At 41.4% G+C, this 12,053-nt stretch overlaps 1 protein-coding gene across 1 annotated transcript in view; it reads left to right on the forward strand.

The window, feature by feature from the left end:
* Positions 1 to 1,063: 1,063 nt before the first annotated feature.
* LOC101849325 (3-methyl-2-oxobutanoate dehydrogenase [lipoamide] kinase, mitochondrial) overlaps positions 1,064 to 12,053 on the forward strand; it is a gene marked incomplete at its 5' end in the record, with an annotated part of 40,904 nt that continues 29,914 nt past the window's right edge. Inside the window, 6 exon segments of the mRNA XM_013088853.2 lie at positions 1,064 to 1,174; positions 3,265 to 3,312; positions 5,697 to 5,816; positions 6,496 to 6,594; positions 7,864 to 7,937; positions 9,306 to 9,434. Of these exon segments, the coding sequence (XP_012944307.1) occupies positions 1,064 to 1,174; positions 3,265 to 3,312; positions 5,697 to 5,816; positions 6,496 to 6,594; positions 7,864 to 7,937; positions 9,306 to 9,434 (581 nt within the window).

The raw sequence follows: 12,053 nt of genomic DNA on the forward strand, positions 1-12,053 counted from the left end.
ATATATACGACAAAGGCATAATGGATAGTAATGAGTGGGTGGTTGGCGGGTGCTCTGGTGTGGTTTGCTCCTTCTTTCCTGTCAAACATCTATCTTCCTTGTCTCTCCTCATTCAGTTTTATGTTTGTTACTTTCTTGTAACACATCTAATCTTTGGCGCTTTATATGACCTTATTGTTTTGCAAGTGCCGTAAAACTCTTACAAAAACAAAATATTTGACAGAGGCATAATGCATAGTAATGTATCATAATAAATCTATGTTATACAATCTTTGATATCAGAGCTACCCTTCTCCCTCCGAGACCTAACATTGACAACTCACTCTGCGGAACATTACAGCAACTGCAGCAAACCTGCACTTAGCTCTACATGGCATTGGACAGAAGGACGAGAGACCAGCTGTTGCTGGATTGATAATTATAACGATAACAACAACAGCATTAGTAACAACAGCATCATCAACAACAACATCAACAACAAGAACAAAACATCAACATCATCAACAACAACGACAATAATAACTTCAACAACAACCACAACTATAAAAACAACCACAACAACAAGAACAACAACAACAACTTCAGCTACAACAACAACAATAATAACAATAATAATAACATCAACTACAACAGCAACAACAACAGCAACAACGTCATCAAAAATAACAGCATCATCAACAACAACATCATCATCAACATCAACAATACAACAGCAACAACAACGACAACAATAACAACAACAATAACATCATCAACAATGATACAATCTGTTTTGTTTGTTTCTCTCTCTGACAGTGAAGCTGCCATCAATAATAACAACAATAATAACATCAGCAACAATAGCAACAACAATAACAACAACAATAACAACAGCAACAACAATACAATCTCTGTTGTTTGTTTCTCTCTCCAACAGAGAAGCTGCTGACTATAACAACAACAATAATACTAACATCATCAGCTACAACAACAATAATAACAATAATAATAACATCATCAGCAACAACAACAACATCAACAACAACAATACAATCTCTGTTGTTTGTTTCTCTCTCTCCGACAGAGAAGTTGCCAGTACCTCCACAAGGAGCTGCCCGTGAGAATTGCCCACCGGATCAACGGCTTTCGAAACCTGCCCTTCATCGTCGGCTGCCACCCAACTCTGCTCAGTGTGGTAAGTCAAGCTGTGTCTGCCCGAGATTTTGTTCCGTAAATTATAGTCTGAGATGCGGGATCTTAGCAGAACGTAGACTTTCAGAGTGAATCTGAGGAGGATTGGCATTGTGGACTGGGGTGTCTGTGGACTGTCTGCCCATCCTGAGAAGAGGCCATTCATGTTGAGGATAGGAGGGTACTAGGAGTTTTCATGAGACTGGAAAGATCTAACTGCCCTGTGACTGTAATTCCGGTAGGGTTCACGTTGCCCATTCCCCGCCACCAATGGCTACTGGCTAAAGTTTTCTATTCTTTCATGAGGTATTGGCCAAATGGGAAAGCCATTGGATCGTCACGTCCTGGGTCGTTGTGCCTCTACTAAGAGGTTTCACGGCCAGAAAGCAAGTCAGGCATTCCGCTCGGTCCATCCCCTTCACCCAGACACTCTCAAACTGGCTGGTGCCTTCTCAGCCACAGAGGGTGTGTTGATAAAAGTAGAAGAGGTGTTAGGCAGAATAGACACCCACTCAAGGGAGAGTAGGGGTGTGTTAGTGAGGAGCATAGCGTCTACCACGCATCGGTGGGTTCTGCCTCCTGCACCTTGTGGGGCCACACCCACTCCCATCCTGTTGTTTTAACCCCTCTAGGAAACGGGGGGGGGGGGGGGGTTGGTTTGTTGGCGCCAACAACTCGCCATTCGCCAGAGCCGTGTCAGTGCAAACAGGGACCACCACGGGCAGGTACGGTTGGCTGGATTGGGAGAAGCTGTTTGAGACGCTTAGGCATTTCTCAATATTTAAATGAGACCCATCACCAGTCCTTGATCCCCATCTGAGGAGGATCTAATGGGTGACTTTTATATAGTAAAAGTTATGTTTTCTTAGAACAGCGGGATCTTAATTCTATCTGTACGCCGCGTTTTACTATTGTATCCTTACAACGTGGGGAACTCCGTGCTACCACTTTCAAAGAGGAAATTTAGTCTTTAATCCGATCCGTACGCTTTGCGTAGCAGTCTGTCAAAATGGGTTTTTCTTTTTAGAAATGCTGAAAGTTTCAAAGAGATCTTCCTTCGCACCAGAAGTATTAAAAAATGTGAAGAGTGCAGCCACGGGGGTACAAAATGACCCCCGAGCGTACGGATAGGGTTAACATTCCTCTCTTGAGATGTTCCTCAACAAGGCGTTGGTAGCCTAGTGGTTACGCTACCGGACTCGTAATCGTGAGGTTGTGGGGTCGGGGGTTCGAGCCGCGGGCCCAACGTTGTGTCCTTGGGAAAGGCACTTTACACGAATTTTCTTCACTTCACCCAGGTGGGAATGGGTACCTGGCCATAGAAAACGAAAGATCTTGTCAGTTTGTTAGTGTTTTAGCTCCTGTAAATGGGCGCTTGCGCTGTATGCTTCCCAGGAAGTTGAGGTTGCTTCAGAATGCTCTCAGGTCTGCTGGGGTAATAGTATAGTATAGATTGTGAAGCGCATAGAGCTTGCTGTTGAGCGGGGATTTGCGCTATTCAAATGCTATCTACTAAGTCCGGCACAAGGCTTGCTTGGCTCTCAGTTGACTCTGGGCTGTCTGTGTCTTATTTAGTCAAAGAATGCGTATGTGTCACGATGCAGTGGAATCAGACACTCGTCAATTTTTAGGCATGTAGAGATATTGGTATCATTTAAAAGCTAGTTCATTTGTCTTGCTTTTGGCGCAAAAAAATACTCATCGCTCTTGAATAGGAGTTGAAATCTTTGCCATTGAAGGAAGTGGGATCGCCTGGCTTCAGATGTAAAATTGGCGAGAAAATGGCCACCAAAGTTTCAGGATTTCTAAAGGTTGAGAGTCCTGGGAAATTGTAAATTTACATTTTGTGTACCTTAAATAAAACGTTTTTCAGTTATATCCACACAGAAATGTGCTTTTTTATTGATCTTAAAGTCCTTGAGTAAAAACACGAAATTTCTATAAAAATTACCGATTGGACAGAAAAATTCCAGTTTCTTCGAAATCATTGTTTTGATGAACGCTTGATTTCACCACACTGCCTCCCATATATTCTTCCAGCTTATACTTTTAATAACAACACTTACCTGATTTTTTTCTCTTCTTTTTCCCCAGCATGAACTCTACATTCGAGCCTTCCACATCCTGAGTGATTTCGGCCCGGTAAGTTTTGTACGAGTTCTGTCTGAGCAATGCTTGCTTAGATTATGAGTAACTCACTGAGGACTGTGTGTGTTGAGTTTGTGAGTGTGTTTCTCTGTATACCACTCTCAAGCTAGTACAACATTTTAGGCAGAGCAGTTTTCAAGCATATGACCACAACAAAAAGGAACGACAATATCAATCCCATGCAGGGAAAGAAACAGACCACGATCTTCTGCCTACGAACAGAACATATACAGCTCTACTTCCACCTGAACAGAATAGATTCAATAGTTCCCCCAATATGTCCCTTGTGTGACTATACATATGAGACTGTGGATCATCACCTGTTCCACTGCACAGCCCTAAATGACATCAGAGCTACCCTTCTCCCTTCTCCTAACATTGACAACACACTCTACGGAACATTACAACAACTGCAGCAAACCTGCACTTATCACTACATGGCGTTGGACAGAAGGGCGAGAGCATGCTCTATGCGCTTTACAACTATTATTACCCCAGCTGTTGCTGGATGGACAACAACAATAACATTTCTTATTTACAAATGCATACCTGTAATAACGATGAACTGTTATACGTTCATGTGTATGCCCAACTGTGAGAGAGACTGAAGAAATAGCATGTGAGAATGAGAGAGAGAGAGACAGAGAATGAAAATGTTATTCTATCTATAGAGAACAAACGTTTTATCGAGTGTTTTATTCTGTCTGTAGCTGTTCAAGTTTCAGGTTTATTGTGACCGTTAATGATCAGTGAGTTTTTATTGCATTCTGTATGTGTCAGTTAACACATTGCCAGGCTCACTGCGTGACTAATTTTCTCGTAGAAATTTTTTTATCTTACACATATATACATAATACTATGTTTTACGTACACACATGTCCATTACTTTTAAAATATGATATCTTTATGAATGTAATGGGCATTGAGCATTTTTTTTCGAAAATGGAAATGCTCAGCATAAATGCCATTTATTAAATTGTATTATTATTGTTATTAATAGTAGTATTTTTGCCACCCTCATATTGGGTATAGGCCGCAGAGAAAGGTTCTCTCCTTAACTTTTGTTTGTTTTTGTAAAGTGTTTTACAGCGCTGGCAACTGCATAAGGTCAGATGAGCGCGCGGGACACACCTGATATTTTCAGTTGGTAGGAAATTTTGAATTTTGTCCGGGTGGCGGCCGAAGCCTACTCTTATCGATTTTAGACCACCAAGGGATATTTAACGTGCTCAACTTGCACACGGGCCCTCCGAGATTTTTTGCCCTTGTCCGAGAAGGCTAGGTGTAGATCTTTCCTACCAGAAGATCAGGGGTGTGGCAGAAAGACAGCAGTAAGGAGGAGCCAAGAAGTAGCAGTAGAAAGGCTGCAGAAAGAGCCCAGAGGAGGGGGCAAAGGAGGTGAGGGGGTGGGGGCAGAAAGTGGAAATGAAAGCAGACAACAGAACATTGCTAGAGAGCAGGAAAGGACGTGGAAGGAGACAATTTCAGAGAAGAAAATTTTTCGGTCGCTACCCAGATTCGAACCCGAGACCTTTGAATGAGAGGCCAACACCTTAACCTCAAGGCCACGAGAGCCCCCTCCTTAATTCTTACAGTACCGAAGGCTCATATATTATAGTGAAAAACCCTCATGTACCGCGCCAGTGTTAGAACACTGAAGCCGTGGTAGAATTTAAAAAAAAATTTTTTAAGTTAGAAGAAAAACCTTCATGTGGGTGGTTGGCGGGTGCTCTGGTGTGGTTTGCTCCTTCTTTTCTATCAAACATCTGTCGTCCTTATCTCTCCTCCTTTTTTAAAAAAATGTTCGGTGCTCTCTTGTAACACCTCTAATCTTCTGGTGGTCATGTGATCTTATGCTGTTTGTTGCGAGCGCTGTAGAACCTCTACTAAAACCCTAAAAATCTTCGTAGCCCTAGAAACACGCTGTAAAAATTCACAGGTTCATCAGCCATTCAGCTCTCATAAAGAGCGACTTCCTTTAGTATTTACTTCAGTACAGTGTGTCCATTCGTTGTTTAATTATGTTTAGTATGCCTGGTGGAGTGGCGACTTATGTCACCAGCAGTAATAAGCGCCACCTGGCAAAATTCAAAATTTCCTACCAACGGAAAATGTTTAATGTGTCCCGCTCGCTCATATGAAAACACTTACCAAATAAGTTGTGCTCTGGTATGGTTTGCTTCTTCTTTCCTATCAAACATCTATCGTCCTTATCTCCCCTTCTTCTTTTTTTATGTTCGTTACTCTCTTGTAACACCTCTAATCTTCGGCACTTATATGACCTTCTTGTGTTGCAAGTGCCGTAAAACCTCTACTAAAACTGAAAACATTACCAAAAAAAAAAGCAATTAAAAGAAAAAATGTTTGTATTGTTGTAGATCCGAGACCTGGACCAGGAGCGCCAGTGGTCGGAGGCGTTGAGGAATTTGTTGGATGACCACAAGGACGTGGTCACTCAGCTGGCGGAAGGCTTCTCGGAGTGTCGCAAATACGTCAGCGTGAGTCTGTTGTCTATTTGTTGGAGTAATAAGAAAAATAATAATGATAATAATAGTTGCATTTATATAGCGCATATCCATGCTCAAGAGAATGCTCTATGCGCTTTACAACTATTATTACCCCAGCTGACCCTCTGAGCAGGGTTGGGTTGATTTAAATCAGTTGTTTTTAAAAATTTAAATCCAGTGATTTAAATCACTTAAACAATTTTTTTTTAAATTCAGTTTTTACATATTTCAACATTCAGAATTTCTTTCCTTGGTTTTATAAAACAGATATAAGGTTAAGTAGACTAATATAAAATCATGCTTAAAAGTCTGCTTTCCCCCCTGTCACTGTAAAATAATACAGTATTCAATTTACTTTTTTTTCATAATCGAAATCTGGGTTGGGTTGATTTAAATCAGTTGAATTTTTTAATTTAAATCAACTTGATTTTTAAAATAAAAATCAATGATTTCAATCACTTTTAAAAAAATGTATTCAGTTTTTACATCTTTAGACATTCAGAATTCCTTTCCTTGGTTTTATAAAACAGATATAAGGTTTAGTAAACTAATCTAATCATGTTTAAAAGTCTGCTTTCCTCCCTGTCACTGTAAAATAAATACAGTATTCAATTTACAAGAGCCTGATTCCACCACGCTGCCTCACATATGTGTTCTTTGTTGTTGACAGGATGAGATTCTGATCAAGAGTTTCCTCGATAGGACCTTGACCTCAAGACTCGGGATCCGCATGCTTTCGGAGCACCATCTGGCGTTGCACGACGAAAAGGTACGATTTGATTTTTTTTTTTCTGTGTAGATGTAGATAGACACACAACGAGTTTGTTTTCATAAAAAGAATATTTGATTCATTTAATGTCACGTGTGACTGGGATTGAAACTCACCTCCTATTTCAAAGAAAGTTGAGAGACGTCAGGGGTTCAGAAGAAGTAAACAAAGCAAGTTTTAGAGAGACTCTGTGGTTTTTAGAAAGGTAAAGCAAGTTTTAGAGAGACTGTGGTTTTTAGAAAGGTAAAGCAAGTTTTAGAGAGACTCTGTGGTTTTTAGAAAGGTAAAGCAAGTTTTAGAGAGAGACTGTGGTTTTTAGAAAGGTAAAGCAAGTTGTAGAGAGGCTGTGTGGTTTTTAGAAAGGTAAAGCAAGTTTTAGAGACTAGGTGTTTTGGAAAAGAAAAGCAAGTTGTAGAGAGCTTTTGGGTGACTGCTACTAGTAAAATGCTTGCTTTCATCTGACCTTGTTTTATCAGTAAGCAAAAAAAATAATTTAGATTCGCTAATTTTTTTTATTACAGAGATGAATATTATGTTTTGTTTTCTTTCATCGCAATGAATTTGAATCAACTGACATTTTATAAAAAATAAGGGATGTGAACAAGGGACATAACTGTAACAAATCAAGCCAGTCCACATTTATGTCCCTTCGCCACCCAGCGTCTTGTCCACTTACACTGTCCCTTTGGGTAAAAGTAAAGTTGTTCCCACATCCGATCCGGACATTGGGGATTGCCTTGTGAGTGAGACAACTTCCTGGGCCTTCGGCATATTGTGGTAGGGTGGCCAGTTCCTTTCCACACCGCCTTTATTTCCCCAACTCGAAGTCAGGTACCCATTACTGCTGGGTGGGCAGGAGGGGGCGAAAAAAAAATGTGTCCAAACCGAGGCTCGAACCCGGATTTTCCGCTTCGGAGACGAGCGCACTAACCACTCCGCCACCGCACCCTTTGAATAACTGAGTGATAACTAACTGGGCATATCCCTGACTATCAGTTGTTGTTTCAAGCAAAGGCGGTCTAGCAGTCATTAGATGTCAAAATTTCTCAAATCTTCCTCTCTTCTGCCGTTTCACGACCTCGGTGTTCTCTTGTGGCATCTCTGGGGTTTTTAAACAGTGAAAATGTGACTGCTTCTCTTAAGCTCACTCTTTGTTATGAACTGTTTTCACTGTTTCGAAAAACGGAGATTCAACAAGCAAGCACCGAGGTCGCGATTATGTGGCATCCAGACTTAAGTGTTTTTCTTTTTTTAACGCTTTCGTTGCAGCCCAACCACGTTGGCATCATCAATGTGGCATTTTCGCCTCGTAAGCTGGTGGAGAAAAAAGCGGATTTCATCAGGTATGTTTGTGCTAGAGAGATGGGACTCTTGTCATCACCATCATCATTGCTATTCTCACCCTGGATCAGGGTATGGGCCACGAACAAACACTCTCCACCTTTCCCTATCCTGGGCTAGTCGCTTGACGTCACTCCACGTATTCCCACTTTTCTGTACATCCATTTCCGTGACTCTTCTCCTGGTTCCACGTGGTCTTCCTCTTGATCTTTTACCCTGTGGGTTCCAATCTAACACTTTTCTTACCCCCCGGGGCAGTGCCACTGACTGAAGTGTCTTTAGGCCATTCCCAAAGGGGGGACATATCTCGTTCAAGCACAGTAGAATTGTAAATGGGCTGATTCATGATTCATGTCACGCTCATAACTGTGCCTGATCTACAACAGGGAACTGCTGCTTTTTCTTTCCTATTCCTTACTATTGTCATTTCCCTCTACTTCTTTTGTATGTTTGTCACTCTCTTTTGAACTGCTATTTCCGGGGTGCCTTGATGGTCGAAGCAGACTTTGTGCTGTTGAAGCTAGAGAGGTGAGCAGAGTAAATCTGATTCCCTGTAAGGACTTCTCTGTTGACACCCACCCCTTGGTGCTCATATGACCGTATGCAGTTGCGAGCGTCGTAAAACACTCTACTATAACCCCCCCCAAAAAAATAAAAACTCTACTAAAACTACAAAAACATCAGGTATGTGTGTGCTGGGGGTGGGGGGCGGGGGGGGATGTGACTCTCATGTTCTTGGTATATTTGTCACGACGGGCTAGAATCAGGAGCGTGTCAATTTTCGAGCATCTAAAGTTGTTGGTATCACCTTAAAGTTTGTTCATTTGACCTTCTTTTGATGAACAAAAATACACGCCTATCTTAAGTAGAAGTCGACATATTTGCCATTGAAGGAGGTCGGAGTCGCCTGGTTTCAGAAGTATATTTAGTAAGAAAATGGTGGCCTCAGTCAGGTGATTTCCAAAGCTTAAGAGTACTTGGAAACTGAAAATTTCCTTTTTTTTTTTTCTTTAATCAATTTTTTGTCAGTAAAAATTACACAGAAATATGTTTTTAAATGGACATCTAAGTTGTTGAGCCGAAAAACAAAAATTAGAAAAAAAATCCCCCCTCCCCCTCCTCCTCCCCATGCCCCTCCCTCCTCCCTCCCTTCCCCCCTCCCCCTTTCTCTGCCTCCCCTTCCTCCCTCTCCTACCCCCCCCCTCCCTCATCCCCCTCCTCCCCTCCCCTCCCTCATCCCCCTCCCCCTTCCTCTGCCTCCCCTTCCTCCCTCTCCCCCCCCCCTCCCCTCCCTCACCCCCCCCCCTCCCCACCCTCACCCCCTCCTCCCTTCCCTCATCCCACCCTTCCCTCCCTTGACCCTCCCACAGAGGTGTGTGTGAGGCCAAGTACGGCGCGGCCCCCTCAGTCAAGATCAACGGGCACGCAAACGCCACTTTCCCGTACATCCAGCCGCCTCTGGACTACATCCTCGGGGAACTGCTGAAGAACGCCATGAGGTAAGACATCAGGGTTTTTTGTCTACTGCAATATACCTGGACTAGCTGGGCCCCCTTCCGATGAAAGGAATGATCGGTGCATTAACTTCAACTGAAAGTCATTGAGTAAAAGTCATTGGCCTACTATATCTACACTCCACTTGAGTGGAGCAATAAATCTTGAGAAATGGAAAAAATTTGACGGTCTAGATCTATACTCTCAAAACACAATGCTCCTTGCAAAACATCTCTTCCGGCACTTCCGCTGTGAAGGACAGCTACTCAGATTTGTTTCGTTTCTCAGTAGAATAATTAGTCACAATGGCCAAAGAGGGACGGGAACTTTTTGTCAATGAATATATTTTTTTTAATTCGGGAAATGATTGAATAAAAAATTGGGCTCCGTCCTGGGGACCTATCTGTCTTTTCGCAGGTACTTGCCAACTTTCAACTCTGTAACTGTCTTAGTTTTATGGGAAAAGTGACGCATGTGTTTCCAAGTTGCTAAATGTGAGGTGCGCTGACAAAATGAGTTACTTCTCCGATTTTAGCCTTATGGAAATTGATGCATCAACTTTATAGGTGAAGTTTGTACAATTTGTAAGTATGGAAGAATTAAAGACATGGTAGACTTGAACAAAATGGCATCAATTAGAAATCTATAAATCTGACCGCAGTGTCGATTTTTCGGCCGATATGTCCATTCTTGGACAGCGAGAAGTAACTCATTTTGTCAGCACACCTCACAAATATATAATAGATACCTGGAGGTGTCATCTCTGACTCAGAGGTTGACGTGTAATGACCCTCCATCTTTCACGGTCGTGAGCTGCCGTTGCACATTCTGCCATATCCAGGCCAGTCCATGTTCTTATGTTATCCATCAACATTATTCTTTGCTACTACAATATAGAGCATGAATATCCTTGAAAACAGTAAAACAAATTTGGTAGTTGAAATGTCGGATCATTTTCTAGAAGATTAATAATTTCAACAAGGTCTGAATGGCTGAATTATGAATTGAGACACGTCGTGGTGGAATTAGGCGCTCGTCAATTTTTGAGCATATGGAGTTATTGGTATCATCTTAAAGGCTGTCCATTTGCCTTGCTTTTGGTGAAAAAATATTCATTTATCACGGATACAATTTGAGATATTGGCGATTGAAGGAGGTAGGGGGTGGCCTGGTTTCAGAGGACAAAATTAGTGAGAAAATGGTCCCAAAGTTTTGTTATTTCCTTAGCTTTAAAGTGCATGGAAACTTAAAAATTACATCTTTTATTCCTTTAATCAACGTTTTTCAGTAAAATCCACACAGAAATGTGTTTTTTAAGGAGCATGAAAGGTGTAGAGCCAAAATACAAAAATTCAATAAAAATTCCCAAAGTTGCAGAAAAATGCCAGTTTCTTCATTTTCATTATTTTGACGAGCGCCTGATTTCACCACACTGCCTCACATTTGAGCTTTATTTTATTCAATTTTGTTTATAGATTCAGTCGGAACAGTATCAGTCTAAACACTTTTAGGACCAGGACAACTATTACAATAACGATTTATCAAAGAGGCACAACAAACATGTCGTGGGGGGCTCTTGTGGCCGAGAGGTTAAGGTGTTGGCCTTTCATTCAAAGGTCCCGGGTTCGAATCCGGGAAGTGATTAAAAACTTTTCATCTCTAAAATTATCTCCTTTCACCTCCTTTCCTGCTCTTTAGCAATGTTCTGTCGTCTGCTTTCGTCTCCTGCCTCTTTCTACCCCCCACCCCCTCACCTCCTTTTCCCCCTCCTCTGGGCTCCTGACTCTTTCTGCAGCCTTTCTACTGCTACTCTTTGGCTCCTTCTTACTGCTGTCTTTCTGCCCCCCCCCTGATCTCCTGGTAGGAAAGACTTACACCTAGCCTTCTCAGACAAGGGCAAAAAATCTCTGAGGGCCTGTGTACAAGTTGCGCACATTAAAGATCCCTTAGTGGTCTAAAACGATAAGAGTAGGCAGTTACAAGCGCCGTAAAACGCTTACCAAAAAAAAACAAGAAAAAAAAACGTATGTCGTGGTACATAATCTTTTTACAGTGCTATTATTATATACAGCCATGCCGTCCATAACATTTTCACAACAGTAGTGAAGGTAGGCGCTACGTTAAGAAGTCTCAGTAAAAGAATTTCTTTACAAGGGATAACATTTTTTTTTTCATTCAAGAAAAGGAAATAAAAATGAATACTTTTATCTTTCTCTTGAGTTATAAATCTAGCCTGGATGAGATTTTGTGAATCTTGTGTAAGTGATAAGTCTGATAAAACAACAGGTATGAATGAGTTTTTATCATTTCAAGTTGTAAAAGCAAAGTTGGCTTCCTCTACAATGTAAGCTGCAAGTTTCTGGCAGCACCACCATGTAAGAAATGGATGAGACAGGCGTCATTTTTGTACTGCGGTAGCCGATTGTATTTTTTGAAATTTTGAATTCTTTGAATAATATGGTCTCAAAGTAGATATTCTTTGGTGTGATATTGTCTCAAAGTAGATATTCTCTTGTGTGATTTACTGACTGGCAAAGAGATTTACTTTATGGGGATCATTACATTGAGCTCTTATTATTATTATTATTGTTATTGTTATTATTATTTATTATTATTATTATTAT

The sequence above is a fragment of the Aplysia californica genome, unplaced genomic scaffold (assembly GCF_000002075.1).
Source record: "Aplysia californica isolate F4 #8 unplaced genomic scaffold, AplCal3.0 scaffold00821, whole genome shotgun sequence".
Lineage (NCBI taxonomy): Eukaryota > Metazoa > Mollusca > Gastropoda > Aplysiida > Aplysiidae > Aplysia > Aplysia californica.